General features: G+C 39.2%; 2 protein-coding genes across 4 annotated transcripts in view; both read right to left on the bottom strand.

Moving 5' to 3' along the window:
* The window catches only part of LOC138037806 (polyubiquitin-like), a 13,288-nt gene extending 12,810 nt beyond the window's left edge, over nucleotides 1–478 (bottom strand). Inside the window, 1 exon segment of the mRNA XM_068883700.1 lies at nucleotides 240–478. Coding sequence (XP_068739801.1) covers nucleotides 240–357 — 118 coding nt within the window. The 5' untranslated portion in view covers nucleotides 358–478.
* Nucleotides 479–489: 11 nt separating this feature from the next.
* Nucleotides 490–20,000, bottom strand: part of LOC138037785 (D-inositol 3-phosphate glycosyltransferase-like) — a 22,463-nt gene continuing 2,952 nt past the window's right edge. The window contains exons 1-3 of one of the 3 annotated variants that reach the window (XM_068883687.1): nucleotides 16,355–16,667; nucleotides 13,062–14,283; nucleotides 490–788 (exon numbers count right to left, since the gene is read on the bottom strand). In XM_068883687.1, coding sequence (XP_068739788.1) covers nucleotides 714–788; nucleotides 13,062–14,258 — 1,272 coding nt within the window. In that variant the 5' untranslated portion in view covers nucleotides 14,259–14,283; nucleotides 16,355–16,667 and the 3' untranslated portion in view covers nucleotides 490–713. Of the gene's footprint in view, nucleotides 789–13,061; nucleotides 14,284–16,354; nucleotides 16,668–20,000 lie in introns of those variants that run through there. The other 2 variants (XM_068883694.1, XM_068883678.1) reach the window with 2 other exon arrangements.

Genomic DNA, 20,000 nt, shown 5'->3' on the forward strand with positions numbered 1-20,000 from the left:
ACTCTATAAACACCTGATGTCCCATCGGCCATGTTGGTATCCCAAACTAATGTACTGGGAATTGAACTCAACTTTTATGCAAACGTTCAGTACAAAATGCAGACTAGGTGCAAAGTAGGCCTCGGCCCAGGCCTCAGTCTGCATTTTATACTAACCTTTTGTGCCATTCCCATCGCTGTTGTCGTCATAGTTACTTCAACTCCCCACTGTCTATATAACAAATTTTCTACCGAACTCACCAGAAAAACACTCTTGACAAGCTCTGTACTCCTCTTCAGCGATGAATGTTGTCAATTTCACCTCGAGCAGGCCAAACTCCTCCAAAAGCTCCTTTGTCACGAGATATTTCTGAGCCATTTTATTCACATGACCTAAGGAATAATCTTCCCACAGGTCCTCCAGGCTTTGCAGAGAACTGACTTCCACAGTGATTACTAAGCTACCTGACTTTACACCAACAACCACGGCTTTGTGCACCCTTTCAAGATAGAGTACAAACTCATTCATTTGCTCCGGTGTTGATGGATCTAATCTCTGAAAGGTCCTGAGTGCAATGGTATTTAAAACTGTTTGTGTATCAATCCCTGTAAATGGAATGCCTCCATATAATTCACTTTCTGTCGCCAAACTGGGCGGGACCACTGCATGCTGTTCATTTGAGGAGCTAGGCACTCCTCTCGCTCCCTGAGTAACTTCTTGGGGTTGCTGTGGAGTTACTGCTGTCCCAGTGCCTGTCTGTGCACTAGCTCGAGTGATAGCCTCACAATCAATTTGAAGTCGAAGACGAGCTTTTGAAAATAAAATTGTGAATTAGACATGAAATGAGATGCCAGAATTAGATAAAGTATATTAAATTCTCAGCCTCAGATAATGCATTTCTAGCTTTCTCATTGGCGCACTGCATCTCAGTTGTCAGCCGCTATACCTCTGTTTAACCTTATATGGCACAAGAGTTCAGCAAATGTCGCTTAATTCAAAGCTTAAAAAGGTTTTGGGGGAAAACAAAGTTCTGTTGACAGAAAATGAACAGAAGGTGTAGAATCTAATAATAAAAACAATATTCCTTTTGCCCTTATTGGATAAGAGATTCGTTATTGCCAACTTGGCACTAAGCAACTCGTCGGCTACAATATTCACCACCTTGTATCGAAGGCAAGCGAATGAAATAATTGTTAATTCATTGCAGGCTCCCAGGGAAGGTGTTGCAAAGTAGGTCTGCCGGCCAGGGAGGAAGGAATGAAGAGGGATAACTGTTCAAAAAGAAAGCAAGTGAGGGAAAAATATGTAACTGCAGTACTTGGCTCAATGATGAGGGATGAAATTCAGTACATATCCTATATAAAGTGTTTTCAAGTGACGTCATGGTGGCCATGTTGGTGTCCCTAAACAATGGAACGGCGGCCATGTTGATGTACCCAACTAATCCTCCGGGAATTGAACTCTATTATCATGCAAACGTTTTATTTTGTTTCGATGGAAAAACAAGGTTACTGATCACGTGAGTGAAAACACTCCATACAGTAGTTACAGTTTGCCCAAAATCTATTTGGAATTGGCAAGTCTCATTACATGTTGACGTTTTCATGTTAAATCTTTACTGTCTTATTTTTCACTCCACTGTCCCCCCAACCTTTTCGAGATTTTAACTGAATAAAAAGAAAACCAAAGCTATGTGGCGTGGTTCGATGAAGCATAGCAAGTCTAAGATACTAGGTTTCAAGAGCACTAATGAACCTCTGAAAGTGCATGGCGTACACTTATCTTACATTGCACATAAATGCCTCGCCGCCAATTTTTATGAAACGCTGAGTAAGATGAGAACGAAATGAAATCTTTGGCTTTCAAGAGATCTCACAATATATGGTACGTATTTGTTAGCGAAGGCCTTAGGTGTATCACAATAGACCATTTTAAAGTTCTGTGCTTAGTTACCAGGACTTTGAACAAAAGCGAGACTAGTGTTGACCTTGCTTTGATACAAACGTCATAGGCCACTTCGGAAAATACCATAATACTCTTTGTTTGTCCCCCCAAATTTTGCATAAGCATTGTTCTTGTTTTCTCTTGGGACCATTGTAAGTCCCAAGAGAAACTGGAAACAATGCTTATACAAAATTTGGGGGAACAAAGAGTATTATGGTATTTTCCGAAGTGACCTATTGCTTTTCTCATGTAAACCATGTTATTGTAATGCTAACGAGTTTCTACTTTATTGTAATGCTAACGAGTTTCTACTTCCAGAAGAAACACAGTAAGGTTTGTATCAAAGCAAGGTCAACTCCAGCCTCCATTTTATTCAAAGTCCCGGCGGCTCTAAAATGCTGGTAACTGGTTACCATATAAAGGTTAAATTGGGCCCGGTACTTCACATTTAAATTCATTTCCTTTCTTGCGATTCTGAGTTGCTGGCGACATTGATTTAACAAATACGCTACGGGATAAAAAACTATACCACTATTACTTTGGTATTCATTGATACAAAGGTAACCTGCCTTGCACGATAGACATTTTTCAGGTACGATGTCATGTAGGCAAATTGATAGAGCATGCGCAAGTTCAAGCAAATGTGATGTTACTTTGCATTGGACCCGTGTGCGTTAAAATGAATGTTGTTGAAGCGTTTACTTTGAAGAATGGAGTCCTCGTTTTATGAGGAAAGAATTTGTTACAGAGACAGAGAACTTAGTAGACAAGTATACTTTTTTTACTTGTCCCTTTATCATCAGCTATTACCATACATGTACCTTATTAATTAAAGCTGTCGGTATGTAATGTGTTGTTTGTCAGTTGCTAACATGTAGAAATGTTTTGTCCTTGCCTCTGGATTACTTTCGGTCCCTGTCTTTTTTTGCAATCCTGGGATAATCGCAACCACTGGCGTGCTCCACAGGGCTGTCAACCCCCTAAATCTTCAAATATTCACTACTTGGACAATCCCATATACATCTCTATTACCCCCGAAAACTTTTGCATAACCATTGTTTGCAATTTCTCCTGGGACACGAAAATGTCCCAAGAGAAGTCGAAAAACAATGCCTATGCAGATTTTTGGGGGTAAAAGAGGTGTATTGTGGGATTTGTGCAAGTAGTGAATTCTGAATTGATAGGATGATAGATTACGACATAACACTTGTGCCGTCATTTTCTAATGACGTCATGTTGCGTCTTTTACGCATAAAGAAAGTGCACTGTCACACAACCTAGGCAAAGTCAAAAAAGGTACGAAAAAATTGTCATTGGCATTGCAACATTTTATTTGTTTCGTTGACTTCAGACCAATCACATTATCGCTCAAATTGCAATTCGTCAATACCAACGCTTGCAAGAACGGTTTATCGGAGGTTATGAGGAAAAAACGTTTGAATTTTGAAATTTTATCGCTGTAAAAGTCGATTCTCACTAGAAATGACAAACTTCGGCGATCAATTAGGAGATTTCAGATCGTAATCTTGAGGGCCAGAGATTCGGTCCAAAATATGGAGTCTCTCGGATTGTCCGGGAGAGTTGACGGCCCTGCCTCCATTACATGTCCAAATAAATGGAGACAACAAACACAAGACCGATTAACAAGAGGAAGGTAGACTACACTTTGTTCAAAGGTTTTTTCCGCCGATTTCAGTGTCGTTTTATGTCACAATATCTTAGTCAGTACGTGCTATTATTTTTTTGCAGTCTATTCTGATACCAGTTCAATTCCGTAGTCCAAAGTCACATTCCATAACGCAACCGTAGAATAGTTTGAATTTACAACTGTCATCGGCATAAATTCCAATCAAAACCAGTAAACAGATGCTTTACAAATTTGAACGATGGTATATAAATATTTAATACCGGGAGATTTAATTTAAAAACATAATAATAATAATAATAATAATAATAATAATAATAATAGCTTAATGTGATAGTTGAGGCTACTCTATGGAGACGGCGGAGAGAGTTAGGAAGTTTTTAGGTTTGGATAGAGGGAACCAGGTTTTGTTTAATATGCAGAAGGCACACCCTAAACATAGCAAGGTCATTCAAGGTTTCGACAAGTTATTAAGGAATATAAACTCTTGTTCCTTTCTCAAATGTTGGTTCGTTAGTTATCACCAATTGGTTTGTAAATAGGTTTAACAGTAGGGATTGTTACACAATAGTGCCTTTTCCTACTTATATTTGTAAGCATACTTACGTACTATATACTGCATAATAATAATAATAATAATAATAATAATAATAATAATAATAATAATAATAATAATAATAATAATAATAATACTTACTAAGACTTAATATAGCGCACATGATCCTAAAGTTCTAAGGCGCTGCACATCAAAATTAAAAGAACAGAGGTCAGTTGCAAGTCTCGAATGATCAGGTAGGCTATTCCAAAGTGCTGGTGCACAGACGGAAAATGATCTGTCGCCATACTTAGTATTGGACCGAGGAACCTTCAGTAGACCCCTAGATGAAGATCGTAGTGGACGCGGCGGCACATATCTATCCAGTAGTTCAGTTATACACATTGTCGCAAGGCCATTAAGCGCCTTAAATGTCAATAACAGTATCTTAAAAATAATGCGCTGACTAACAGGGAGCCAATGAAGATGGATCAACAAAGGAGTTGCATGGTCATATTTCTGTTTGCATAGAATCAAGCGGGCAGCACAGTTCAGAACAGATTGCAGTTTTGCAATGAGATATTTAGGAAGTCCGTACAGCAGTGCATTTCCATTATCCAACCTACAGGCGACAAACGCATGGACCAAAATTGTGGTATTCTCCACGCTCAGATACTTCCGTATACGAGTTATATTGCGGATATGAAAAAAGGATCCTTTACATATGCTAGACACTTGACGCTCAAATTTCATATGAGAATCAAAAACCACAAACATTTAGCGACAATAGTTGGGGCTTGGGGCAGAACTGTGATGCTATGATTAGTAGTAGTTCAGTCTTGTCAGAGTTCAGCTTTAACTTGTTACAAGACATCCAATCACTGACATCTTTAACACATGCTTCTAACCTTGAAGCAGCAACCAGTTCAGGAGTATTGGAATCAAATGAAAAATAAATTTGAGACCAGTCGGCATAGAAATGGAACATCATTCCATGTTTCCGAACAATGCCCCCTAATGGGCCAGTATACAGAAGGTATAAAAGCGGCCCGAGTACTGAGCCTTGAGGGACACCGTGCATCACGCTGCAAGAAGAAGAATCCGCGCCTCTGATAGTAACATACTGGCAACGTGCAGTAAGGTAAGAGGTAAACCAAGCAAGGGCCTTGCCTCTAATGCCAAAATGAACACAAAGTCTATGAAGCAATAACTCATGGTCAACTGTGTCAAACGCTGCGGACAAGTGCAACAGCAGGAGGGCAACTGTTCGGCGTTGGTCAATGGCGTTTAGGATGTCATCTTGAACCTTCAGAAGAGCCGTTTCGGTGTTCTGCAGTGACTTATACGCCGACTGAAGCGGTTCACCGAGGTCATTACTATCAACATTCTCAATGAGCTCATAAGAGACTGCCTTTTCGATTACTTTTGAGGCAAAAGCCAGATTTTTATCATCGAGATTTGCCTTCTTTAGACGAGGACGGATATGCGCAATTTTCAACATCTCAGGCATGATAGCACAATCTAAGGAACGGTTAACAATATCGGTAATGACTGGAAGAATCACCGGCCAGCATTCCTTCAACATAACGGATGGAATAGGATCTAAATCACAGCTCTTGATCGTTGAAGACTTGATTATTTTAGACACTTGATCTTGTGTAACAGGCCGAAAATACAACAAATCACACTTGCTAAAAGACGCATCTAAGGGAGGACACGGGATTTTAGCATCAGAACTGCCAATTATACTAGAGCGAATTGTGTTTATCTTCTCCAAAAAGAATGAATCAAAACGATTTGCCAATACTTCGTCAGAAGTGCATGAGGGGTGGCGAGATACAGGTTTATGATATAAAAGAGTGTTAATAGAGGTAAACAAGACGCGTTGATCACTCTTGTTATCATCGATAACAGAAGAGAAGTAGATCTCTTTAGTAGTCTTGATCATTTCATTGACAACTCGACATTGAATAGTATACAATCGGTGATTCTCGTCAGTCTTCGTTTTCCGCCATTTTCGTTCCAGTTGTCTACGTTTCCTCTTTGCTTGCCCAATTTCTGCAGTAAACCAAGGCATGCAAGGACGATAAGGGACCACACGACATTTCAAGGGAGCATAAGTGTTCAGTAGTGATGCAAGTGTCCGATTGTAACAGGAAAAAAACTCATTAAGGTCTAGAGCTAGAGCACAGCAGATTTTAGTAGCTCAGAGTTTTGAAGATCAGCACACAAATTATCTACGGAGACTGACTTTAACTTACGGTATGAAACCCTTTTCTTTTGAGGTACCAGTTTAGCGAATTAAAATTTACATTTTACCGCCATATGGTCAGAAATTCCAGGATCAGATACTTCAAAATTGCTTGCAAAGTTCTCTCCACATCTCGTAATCACAAGGTCAAGTGTATGTCCAGCAATATATATGAGTACTGCAAGATATATTCTGGGTCAGATTAAATAACTGAAGTATGTCAAGAAAACGACGAGCAGTTCGATCGCAAGTATCATTCACATGAAAATTAAAATCGCCAGATAAGAGTAGATAGCCAGGGGCCGTGACCAGAAGACTCATATGGTCCGAGAACTCGTCAAAAAATAAGTTATTGTTGACACATGGGGGACGGTATACGATCACCAAGCGAACGACTCTCCCGGCGTATTTCAGTTGCAATTCTATTCTTTCTTATTTTTTCTCAAACGACCGGCGCGTCTTCCTCTGTATTTTAAATACCACGGGCTTTAAGCTCTCTATGAACTCTGGTCGATAACAAATATTGTCTTGAGACCCTGATGGTCAAAAGTTGACTCCTCGAGTAATTAATGCAGGAACGAATTACCTGCGAATGTAATGGCTGTTGTGCAGGCGGCGGAGTCAAATAATAATTTCGAACCTGTATTTGAGAGACCGGCCCTGGATTTACGGAAACGTCGACAAAAATGGTGATGTCAATAGGAGGGTCGTGACCTGGAACAGCCAACGATGTTAAATCCCGCTTAGTCATTTTGGTCAACGCTCTACCAGTTCGATGAAAATTCCTTGTTAGTCTCTGTTTCCCAGCACACAAACGAACAGCATGGTCCAAATAAATGTCACCGCATCCGTCCAGAAACCCACTACAGACTTTCAAAAAGCACATGTCGCATCCATCTACCATCAACAATGTAGGATGAGTAGCTCTCGATAACGAAAAACCCAAGAAAAGCAAAAAACACATAAAATATAACGGAGCCGAAATAAACGTGGCTGCCATTATGGGCGCCTATTCATTACCAAGTTGTATTTGTGAACATGAACCACAGACTTACCATCCTAAATTGCGTGTGTTGAGTTGTATTGACATGAACAAATTTCCCGTAACATCAGTAACATTCTCTAGTGTTAACTCATGTTTTGAAATAAAGGTCCCGATTAAGTATTTTTGCCTTGTGTTGTGTTCTATTTACAAATAAAGTGGAATACCTACAGCTTTGGGTAGTTTGAGGGAAAGCCTTTTAACTCTCTCTAATATTTGCTGCCAGCAACTCAGAATCGCAAGAAAGCTAGGAAATGAATTTAAATGTTCTGGGTCAATGAATGAGTTGCCGGTCCCCAGGCCCCTTCGTTTTTCCCCTAGATTTGCAAAGACGTCTGGGATCGCTAGGGGGCAAACAAACCAGTCGAAACCAGTCGATTGCGCTGCTCGAGTTAAAATACGCGATTAGAAGCATTCATTAAGACGTATTTGTAGGGTTTAAGCTCGAGTTAAAATTAGGAGATTATAAACGTTCAATAAGAGGTATTTGTAGGATTTCAAGAAACATAAATCGTTCGAGTTTAAGAAGTAGTAATAGGTGGTGGTGATCAACGTATGGATGCGACAATGACCGTCGATATTCTGAGCGAGAGATCAAACTATTCCTCTCTTGAGGTTTTACTCTTAACGAAACAACAAAGAAATTACAGCTTGGGAGAAACAGCTTCAAAGAACAAACTTAAAGGTCAACAAGAGCACCGTAAAGTTTACTCTAATCATTTTGCCGGTCGATACCGTTGTGATACTTGCGAGAAGCCCATTTTGTATTCGAAACGTTATCCAGACGAAGGCAATAATGTGAAGGCTTCAGAAAACATCGACACGAAAGGAAAACGAAAGCAACATTCATTATCGCATCCATATACTGCACACCCACGACTACTTCTTAAACTCGAACGATTAAAGTGCCCCTGTGATCAAAAAACCACTTCCTTTTTTCCTTCAGATTTTGAAAGTGTGTTTGCTTAACACCTGACTGGCAAAATTTTGAGCTTTGATTTTTATCCAAAGGCCGTTTACTTTGAATGTAAGTTTTGGATTTCACGGTCCGCCATTATTCACGTTCAAAACTGACCGATTGGACCTCAGACGGTTGGATCCAGGGAAAAGTGACGTCAGAGGCTCACTAGCTTAAAATTTCAGGGTGTGAACGCAGCTTATTATATATGCAAAGCGTGAGTTTATAAGTCTGAAAGCCCAAAACCCCCGTGCTGCATATTAATTCTGCGGCGTACACACGTATTGCATTTTTAAACTAGTGAGCCTTTGACGTCATTTTCTCCTCGATCCAGCTCTCTCAAGAACATAATGTTAGTAATGGCAGACCATTAAATAGGAAAATGAGAGTTAAAATAAAGAGGTGTCTTTTCGAAATCAAGGCTTAAAACGTGGGTCACTTAGTGTTTTGTTAACATAGTTTTGAAATCCAAAGAAAAATACTGGCGATCCCAGAAGTTTCTGTAAATGTAGAGGAAAACAAAGGGGACTCATTCATTTTTATATAGTTGCCTGTTACGAGATACCGGTTTACCTTTTACCAGTTACCTGTTACCAGTGACAAGCATTTCAGACCTGCCATTCAAAGGCCTGGTAACTGAGCACAGAACTGTAAAATGGTGTATTGGTGTATGCAACATCTATGCTGACTGTTCCTGAATCTCTTGTTGAAGTCGTTTTTTGCCTTTCTAAGAAAAATAGGAAGGAATAAATTTAAGAGAATGATCATGTATCAGTCATTAGAATATAGTGGAATCGACTTCAAACATTTTTACACACCGGTAAAATCTTTGTGTTTGGCTTGGATTGGGAGACGGTTGGGGGACTAGGATGATAAATGGAAGGCAATTCTAAATTCCAGTTTTGAATTCACACCTATGTTGGCATATCCGTTCTTCTCAAATGCAATTACAATAAAGGAGCCTCAAACCATGAGCTACCTCTCTTTCAACGGGAACGTCTCCAATATTTCCAAGATTTAAAAAGTATACAGTACCTCTATCAATTCAAATGATGAACTCATTCTTTGGAATGATAAGTTAATAACTGTAGGCAACAGTACTTTATTTTGGAGATCCTGGTTCGAACGTGGAGTTACTTTCGTGTATGATGTCTTAAATGTTTATACTAGTTTCCTATCCTTTGATGACCTTCAAAATAAATTCAAAATAAAGGCCAACTATCTGTATTATTTCCAGTTGATTGCATTCATTCCACAAGGTCTTAAGAGGACAGCGGCACAACACGCAGTTCCGCTATGTGACTGCCACACTTTCCATTGAGACCTCTATCACTTTAGTCGAAATGCGCTGCAAAACCTATTATAAAATGCTCTATGGAAATGGCTCCATGGACCCAAGTGAACAAGTTTCCCGACAAGTTTCCCGACTGTTAAACTTACTATTAAACAGATTGCCTTTCAAAATGCAACTCCTTTGGTTTATGGGCTATCAAAACCCCTGACGTGCAGACTAGAGCTACTCATCATACTGGTTAAACAAATGATATATTTTTTTTTACATGTATTCCTGTATCTCTTCTGAGAAGAAACCCACATTATCTAAATTTGTTAAGAAAGTAAATGTTCATTGGAAAATAGAAAATTGCACTCTCCCCTGAAATAAGTATAAATATACTATAGATCTGCTATTGTAAGTTATTGTAATGCATGCCTTATGTTTTCGTGTATGTGTGCAATCATTTGCTAGTAGCTGTCCATTTTTGTGTAAATTAATAAAATTAAAAATTAAAAAAAAAAAAGATTCCACTGTCCCTAAAACATATCAAATGCATTATGACGTAACCATCGTGAAAGGGTTTACAATTTCACCAGAATTAAGCCTGCTTTTCAGCCCAAGAGCGAATTTTTGTTTGCTTGATTGCTCAGAAGACGGTAATGCAAGTCAGATATCATTTGGGTTCTTGTTTTTTTTTAAGTATTGTAACGCATTAATAAATGACAACAAGTAGCGTTTTGCATTTCTCTCTCGCTTCCCGCCCTTTCCTCTCCCGACTCCCGTACCCCTCCCGCCCCCTGTCCCCCTCCACTGAGGAGCATACCTCTGACCCTCACATTAAGGGCCTACTGACGTATTTTTTGGGGTGCATCGCTAAGGATGTAATAGTTAACTAATTTGAGAGAATTTGGCATTATTTTGGTCAGTTTCTAACTTTTGTAAACCAGTGACCTTAAATATGACGTCAGCAAGCCACGCCCATGGTCACGTGACCAATAAAAGAAAACTCTAAATTTGTCTACGTGCTACACAATTTGGGTATTTAATCAGTGGTTTCATAATTTGTATTCGTTTTTGCATCCAGCCAAGCATGGTTTTATTTTTATTTTGAAAAATGTTCTTTTTAGAGAGATAAACGATACTGAAATATCCATAATTTTTTCAAAAAAGATGATATTAAAAAATCAATGCTTACCTATATTCTGTATTTGGAGGTGAAACGTGCCATATGAAAAAAAATTAATTCAATTTAAAGACCGCCGGAAATTTAGGTTTTTTCTCAAACCGGAAGTCAGTTCGTTTACGCATGCGCAGTTGATCTGAGAACAAGCGCGAGAAAGGGCGAGGAAAAACCTTGGATGGAAACAACAGTTCGTGTGGTGATTTTTGCTTGTGGGTGGGTTTTCGGGTCAGCTCACTATATGATGACGTCAGTCACCGGAAGTAACATTTCACTTCCCTAGCAACGCTCGAAAAATCCGTCCGTGGGCCCTTAACATGAATTCTCACACCTCAGGCCTTCCTTTATGGGCTTTAATATATTGTTGCATGCATATGGAAATAAAAATGCACGGTATGTATGGGTGTCTCTAATACATATGTCTATACCTTTCATTTGCCTCGAAATTTCTAACTTTCATGTGTTCTTCACAGTGAGATCTTAAAATTCTAAAATCCAAATAGCAAGGTCTTCTCAGTTTCTATCTAAAGAAGGTTGAAGATGACTGAGAAATAGATATTTTTTTTCAAGGGTCCAGTTCCGTGAACAGCATTTGGAATTTCCAAATTGTCACCTTGCGTGACACCAAGATACAAAGCTATTTGGTCGGAGAAAAATGTCTATCCCTATGAATCTCAGCAGTTTGAGCCTTTCAAGTACATTAGGAGATGTGTTCATACACATGCATTTTATCTCACGACTGAAATGTAAGCACTTTCACCACAAAGTAAACTATAGATGTTTTCATAAATTACTGGCCACCATATTGGTGGACCACATGGTGTCTCCATGCAAAACTAGATAAAAGTGCATGAAATGCTTCAATGAATAACACAGAAACGATTTACCGCACAGACCTGAGAATTGGAGAGGTGGTTAAAAGATTTGTTTCCTACAACATTCCAACATTCCGAGTTCTTGGCCTTTTTCATTGAACGATTTCAAATTTTTTTGTTGCGTGACAAAAACAGAGCAGGCTCTTCCCTCTTTTGTGTAACAAAGATCATACCATGTATCGTAATTCCCCCATTCGTGCATAAATACAATCTCTTGCACCTTTGAACACAATCCCTTGCACTTCAAAGAACAACGTGTTCTCCCAATTAGAGAGCTGCCTTGTTTGTTCACTTCAGGCTCACTCACTGCGGCAGCAATTAGCAATTGGATTCGTCAAATGTAACCACACAGTTAAAACTGTGTACAAGCTAACCATTACACCACATCTTCTTAAATGCATCTCCTAATAAAAATACATCAGGCTACACATAGTCAATCTATGGTCTCAAACACAGACTTAAAATCCAACTAGTGATTAATTCAGTTTTGTCAGTTTTACTGTCACCTACTGTATCATTATAATATTATCCAAAGTAACCTCTTGCAAACTGCTAAAAACAGAAACCAACAAGGTGAATCAAAATCTGGCATTCGTAATGCCGAATACAAGTCCATTTAGAAGAAAACATCTCTGTTTTCTGTTAGGTCTACCACAGTGATCAGGGTTTGATCTAGGATCTATTGTTACCCCAAGCTTCCTAGGGGGTTCTGGGCATTGCCACCCCCTCCCCCTCCCCCATCACCCCCAGGAAATTTGCATATATTCAATTTTGAGAAATGTTACAGGGGTATTTCATTTCGTCTTTTAGTCAAAATCACGTTCTGCCAATGTTACAGTTTGCTCTGATATTTGCTAACAACATAAACAAAATGTACAGCATGATAACCGAGCCTGCTGTAAGGCCAGGAGCTTGCAATACTGCATCTTCTTTGTCCTATAGTGTCCTTAGACAGGGAATACTGGTACTTACTTCATGTGCACTGACCTTGTCACGCCTGGATGATTTTTCTGATATAGTTACCTATATGCTGTAATGATAATATTTTTTACAGGGAAAGCTGGATATTTTTTTTTTGAGGGGGGGGGGGGGAGCTTCTACCCCTCAAATACCCTAGATAGAACCCTGGTGATTGGTGGCAAAGAAAAACAAACACACTAAGTCTCATTGAGATATGATTTGACATGTTTTTCTTTTTCTCAGCAGCACTTCATCAATAACTAGGATGGAGTACACCGATCAAAAGTGATCTCAAACACTTCATGGATCCTAAGGGAAAAGAGAAAAATAGTGCAAGCCATCCACATTAGTGTATGACATATTTCTTAAATTCAATTCATGATCAAACTGCATGCAAAAAAATGGAAGCCTCATACCACGAACAAGGTTGATATCTTGACGAGAAGGGCGTCACTTTGTTTGGTCCAACTGTATTTCCGCTCATATGACGAGCGTAAAATCTGAACCTCCTCAAGCCGACTTTGCTTCTCTTTATCCCAGATGTTCTTGATGGCAGCAGCCCATACCTCTGGTTTCTCTGAGTCAATCACAAATGATGAGCCAAATGGTAGTTTGCTTAGGGATTCCCCAAATCCAGAGTTTTTGCTGACAAGAACTGGCAGACCAGCTGACAAGGCCTCAAGACCAGTCAACCCAAAGCCGTCGGTTCTAGAAGGCATGACTACTAGATCTACTTCACAAAATAATTCCATTAACCTTTCTCTGCACTTGACGTAGCCTCTAACCTTCAGGCAACTAGCTTGTAGATCGCACTCCAAGAAAGATTGTTTTATCTCCTGATATTCTCCATCAGCTGCTCCAACAAAGACGAGATGAGTGTCAGCAAGTGAGGCAACAGCCTTTCCTGCAATGTCAAATCCCTTTAACTGAAAATCTTCTGCATCACCACGGCCAAACACCAAAACACTGCAATGTTTTCTTTCATCAGGGTCTTGTTTAACAGTCAGAAATTCTTCGAAAATACCAGGAGTAAAGTCAAAAATTGTGTGATGTTGTTCACAAGATTGAAGATATCTATGGAAAGACTCGGCTAGCTTGGGGCCAATTGCTACGACAAAGTCAGCTTTTTCACAAAGCTTGACTTCAATATTGTGCTTTTCTTCACCCTTGGAAATTGGATCTGGGTAGGATTTAAACATTCCCAGCTCCTCTGGGTCTGTATGCACCACTTGCACCCATTTGCATTTGTGACGCTCTCTTATAACTTGTGCCTGACGACCAAGTTTCACTCCATGACCAATGACCACCTCGATTTGTGGATCATCTGGTGGAAAGCTAAGTAACTCCAGATCTTCATAAGCGATAAACTTTTTTGCTTCAACAATGTTTATGTTGTGTCCGAGGGCTTCTTTCTTGTCCCCTTCACTGCATTGTGGCACAAAGAAAGTGATTTCCACTTCAGAGAATTTTGCCAAATGAATGGCTAACTTTCTGTTTATGGTGGAAAGTCCACCCTTACTCGATCCCCATTCAGAAGCCAAAATAGTGACTTTAACTTTACCAGATCCATCAGCTTGGTTGTGCCCTTGATATTCTTGTGAAACAGAAGCCATAATCTGCAGTGTATGACACCTGCAACTGAAAGACATACAGGCATACCATAATTTGTAACAAAACTTGCCTAATCTTAGAAAACTATACCATAAAGTACTACAAATCTTCCCAGGGAAGGCATGTTAAATTTCTGGTTGAGACAGAGAAAAGTACTCTGAGAGACACAAGAGAAGCCAGAGGGGTCCTTACAGAATCTTTGGTCATTACTGTCATAATTTTATGATTGACATATAACTGTTAAAGACTGGAGGCAGCATGGCCAAGTGTTTAGGGCGACAGAATTTTAGTCTGGAGGTCCCAGTTTCAATCTTACCTCTGACCACTATCTGGAGTTTTTCTCAGTAGTCCCTGGTTCAACTCCTTCCATGCATTATTTTGTAAATAGCTAACTGGTGTGTCTTTATAGCCAGTTGGGAATTCTTAACTTTGTTATTTTTATTTGTATCATTTGTTTCATTGGTCCTGACAAGCTTCTCACGGGAAGTAGTCAATTATGTAAACACGCACTCATGCATGCACTCACTCACTCCGCACTCACGCAGGCGCATGCGCACACACTCCCGCACACATGCATGCATGCACTCACTCAGTCATTAATTTATTTATTCAATATTTAAATATAATATGTACATGTATGTATCATGAATTGCCAGAACACTTGTGGGGAAAATATACGCAAGATTATTGTGGTTCAAAGATTCCAATGTAAAAATCCACATCATGATCAGAAGCCTCAACAAAATGGTCATGTGCACCTTAACTAATTAATGAAGGGTTGATAGCATATGTGTCTTATGCAGAATGAAGGTCACAGCAAAGGAAAGGTGCTTACAAAGCAAGATTGTAAAAAGCACCAAAAATCACACATCTTTACTAATATTAACTTTATTTCTACTGTAAATACATTTTAAATAAGAGACTATCAGTGAGATTGGAGTACAAGTAGCACTACAGACTATCTGTTTTTGCACATTGAGCAAGTGCACCCTGGAGAATTCCATCCTTGTAGTGGTAACCACTCCTAGTAACAATATTGGAAGCTACAGTAATCACTAAACAAAAATAATTATGTAATTTTTAAAGTGTAAAAGTGCCAATTGCAATTGGCACTTTTGGTTTGTGTCCAGAACCTTTAAAAGCATATCAAAGTCAAACATTCACTACTTGCACAATCCCATAATACACCTCTATTACCCCCCAAAACTTAAGCAAAACCATTGTTTGCCATTTCTCCTAGGACAGGAAAATGTCCCAAGAGAAGTCGAAAACAATGCCTTTGCAGATTTTTTTTTTTTTTTTTTGGGGGGGGGGGGGGGGGAAGTGGTGTATTATGGGATTTGTGCAAGTAGTGAATGCACAAAATATTTCATAAATTAATAATTCACAAATCAAGCTGCTGAATAGCCAATTATTGTTACAGTGGCCAATGTCATATGTTGCTGGGAAAAACCAAGATTTTGATAAACAGGCCAGACAGGCTAGAATTTATATTGAGGCCAGATCTTGGAACAGCCCAATCAACCTGGCTGATCCACTGATGGTCACGTAAATCATAAGGCAATGGTATTTCTTAGTTCTAGTTCAGCTCTCAAGTTACTTGGGGTGACCAGCTGCTGTATGTATTTTTAATTTATAACTTGCACTTAGTTAGTTATAAGTCTTATTTTGTAGCACAAATAAATGTAACAGTTGTTGTTTGGACCTTGGTCAGCGCAAAATGCAGACTGCAGACTGGGTGCAATATGCAGACCAGACACAAAATGCCGACTGCTTATTTGAAAATGAAGTTATTTGAGAAACCATTGGGTGTTTGATGGAATCACAGGTGGCCCAGACTCAAAGTTTGAATACTCAGTTAATGTAATGATTTGTGGGGTTTATGTGGGAAACATGAAATGCCAAAAAAAATTGGCTTATCCTAGTTTATAGAGAAGAAAATAAAAAAAGTTGGAAAAACACCTACACATCAAAACTTTTAAATGGTTGTGCAGGATAAACCAAAGTAGCCGGCGGTTGATTGCCGGCAGCCACCTTCTATTGAACCTCTCTGCTTATCCTAGTTTTATACAGCCAAGAAAATAAAAAATACACTTACCTTTACTGCATCTTGTGTCCTTGTGTCGATTTGAGGCATTTTGAATTTTGCTCCTATCCTTGTTTAAAAGAGAACAAGGTTTAAGACTTGTAACCTCTGAAACCAGTGATCACTCTGCGATCGATGACAGATTAAGCTGAAAAATCAGCTGATTTGGCCTTTTGTCCACTCTCACATGAAGCTTGATAACAAACGATATAGCATAAGGGCCTGGAGTCTGACAAAAATCGCCACATGCTTAGAGAACAAGCCAGTTTTCATGAAGAACCCACCACCTTCTCCACTTTAAAAAGCCCTTTGGGATTCATACATGACATTGGAAGGTTTGGCTTAGCAGCCTGGCTTGTTGAAAATTTCACTTCTCCCTATGGGTGAGTATCTAATATCAAACTTTGTCAATTTGGAACTTTTGAACCATCCCCATGGGAAAAAATTGTCACTAAGCCAGGCTGCCAAGTCAGAGCTTCCAACGGTCATGTCATGTATGAATCAAAATGGGCTTTTTGAAATGGAGAAAGTGGCTTGTTCTCTAAGAATGTGGAAATTATTGTTGGACTCTGAGCCTGTATGCTACATGTATATCGTTTGTTATCGATATTCATGTGAGAGTGGACAAAAGGCCAAATCAAGCTCATTTTTCAGCTTAAATCGTCCTTGATCATGGAGTGATCACTGGCTTCAGAGGTTCCGAGTCTCCAGCCTTGTTCTCTTTTAATGAAGGATATGAGCAAATTTCAAAACCAGCCCAGAATGCCTCAAATCGACACAGGGACACAAGATGAAGCAAAGGTAAGTTTAATTTTTTTATTTTCTTCGCTGTAAAAAACTATGAAAAGCAGAGGTTTCAATAGAAGGCGGCTGCTGGCGATAGATCGCTGGGTACTTTGGTCCATACCGCCACGTGCTTCACGATGGCAGGTCTAGAACGCAGGTCACATTCCACCGGGCAATCATTGCAGGTCATTGTTTTACGCTTTGGAAAGTAACCAAAACCCTCAATTTGGCTAACCCTTGGCCTAAGGTTGGTTTTTAGGCCTAGGGTTAGCCAAATTGAGGGTTTTAGGTTATTTTCCAAAAGGTAAATTAATGACTTGCAACAAGTGATCTGTGGAATGTGACCTGCCATTCGCATGACCATTTGAAAGTTTTGCTGTGTAGGTGTTTTTCCACCGTTTTCTATCACAAAAATAAAATCACTGAATTACGGAGTTTTCTTCTCAAGAAAAAAAAATGTCTATATTGTCAAACAAATGTAACGAAAATCGAGTACATCGCGTATTTAGGGGTTAGTGCTCAATTTACGTGACATTCGGCCTATAGTGTATTTGAATACTAATAAGGGAGCAATTTCTGTCAAAAATGACTATCATTGTAGTGTTTTATTGCCTAATTTCCATTGCCTTTTAGAGGGAAACACCTTTTGGAAAATGCTGTAAATAGCATTTCCAAACTTGCAGTGGTTGAACATGCCCCCAGACCCCCCTTGAGGCTCATGTCTTTAGCACTCGGGATTCCACATTCGTCTACTTGGGTTGTCCACATTATGCTCACAATTTTCACAATTATGCTAATTATTTATGCTAAAAAAATTTTCCCCGGATCACTCATTTTTTACATAAAATAAAAGTCCCAAACTCCCAGTCGCCCCAAGTGGCCATGTCCGTTTCCTGTGGTAAAGTCTGGGGCAGTCGATTATCACGTATATTTCACCACAGGAAAACGGAATCCCAATTTCGAGATTGTACCTAATTCCAATGTATTTATTTAGATTTTGACATATTTCCGGGACTTTTTCTTACTATTATGCTGGCGTAATGCTCGATGCTCATGCCTCACTATTATGCTCAAAATTATGACGGCATAATGTGCCCTTACGGAATCAAATGATATGGGACATATAATTATATGGTCCACGTTTGGAAATGGTATGGGCAAAGCTATGGCCCATTATGTGGATTTGATATGGGCTATTGCCTTCCATAGCAAACACATACCCAGTCACTGTCTTGAACTACTGTCATTCTATTGTCTCTTCCTATGGGATTGCTACGTATTTGGCAAAAATCTGTACATTAACCATAGAATCTTGTATGGGAATGGTATGGGTGTGCCCCATACCATTCCCATATCATAGAATCTGGATAGGAAATGCTTCCATAGTAATACTATAGGATCTTAACCCTGTTCTATGGGATTGCTACGTATTTGGCAAAATTCCATATAATTTCCATAGTAGCTGGGTATACATGTACTGGCATTTGATATGGAAATGCTATGGGATCCTTGATTCAAGTCCATATAAATTCCATAGGATCCAGGAATTGCTGCATAAATTATGGGAAATCTATGGGACAATGCATATACCCATAGCTAAACCATAGCCAAGTTCTATGCACAGGAGTAGCCCATACGATTCCCAGTTGCTTATAATCGAGTTCTCTGCTGATATAAGCAACTTGGAGAGGGAGATGAGGGGTTTTTACCCCATTTCTACCTTTAGCCCTTCAATTTGGTTGTTTTTACATGTATCTTAATTCTCTTTTGAGAGATATTTGTTAATATGAGGTCCCTTTCCACTTTTGGATATTTCAGTATTACACAATAATCAGCAGCACATTTCCCAAATCATTTTGAAAAAGACTGATCATGTGCTTTTACATTGTAAATTATGGTCTGCATAAATGTAGGCAGGCTGTAATGTTGGCCAAATCGATTAAAAGGTGTTAAGAAGGAATCCACCAGCAGTTCAAGTAACAAGTGGACAAAACGTTTGTACCCTGATCATTTGCATCTTACTGTAAACTTCGGTTTTCCACCGTTTTCTATCACCAAAATAAAATCACTGAATTACGGAGTTTTCTTCTCAAGAAAAAAAAAATGTCTATATTGTCAAACAAATGTAACGAAAATCGAGTACATCACGTATTTAGGGGTTAGTGCTCAATTTACGTGACATTCGGCCTATAGTGTATTTGAATACTAATAAGGGAGCAATTTCTGTCAAAAATGACTATCATTGTAGTGTTTTATTGCCTAATTTCCATTGCCTTTTAGAGGGAAACACCTTTTGGAAAATGCTGTAAATAGCATTTCCAAACTTGCAGTGGTTGAACATGCCCCAGACCCCCCTTGAGGCTCATGTCTTCAGCACTCGGGATTCCACATCCGTCTACTTGGGTTGTCCACATTATGCTCACAATTTTCACAATTATGCTAATTATTTATGCTCAAAAAATTTTCCCCGGATCACTCATTTTTTGAATAATTAAAAGTCCCAAACTCCCAGTCGCCCCAAATGGCCATGTCCGTTTCCTGTGGTAAAGTCTGGGTCAGTCGATTATCACGAATATTTCACCACAGGAAAACGGAATTCCAATTTCGAGATTGTACCTAATTCCAATGTATTTATTTATTTATTCATTTACGAGATTTTGACATATTTCCGGGACTATTTCTTACTATTATGCTGGCGTAATGCTCGATGCTCATGCCTCACTATTATGCTCAAAATTATGCTGGCATAATGTGGACAACCCTACCGTCTACGTTATTTTCCCAGTCATCCACTGCAAAACTTACTGAAAGCACTGGATCATGTTTCCCATGTAAACCCTACAAATCGTTACATTAACTGAGCATTCACATT

The sequence above is a fragment of the Montipora capricornis genome, chromosome 1 (assembly GCF_036669925.1).
Source record: "Montipora capricornis isolate CH-2021 chromosome 1, ASM3666992v2, whole genome shotgun sequence".
Lineage (NCBI taxonomy): Eukaryota > Metazoa > Cnidaria > Anthozoa > Scleractinia > Acroporidae > Montipora > Montipora capricornis.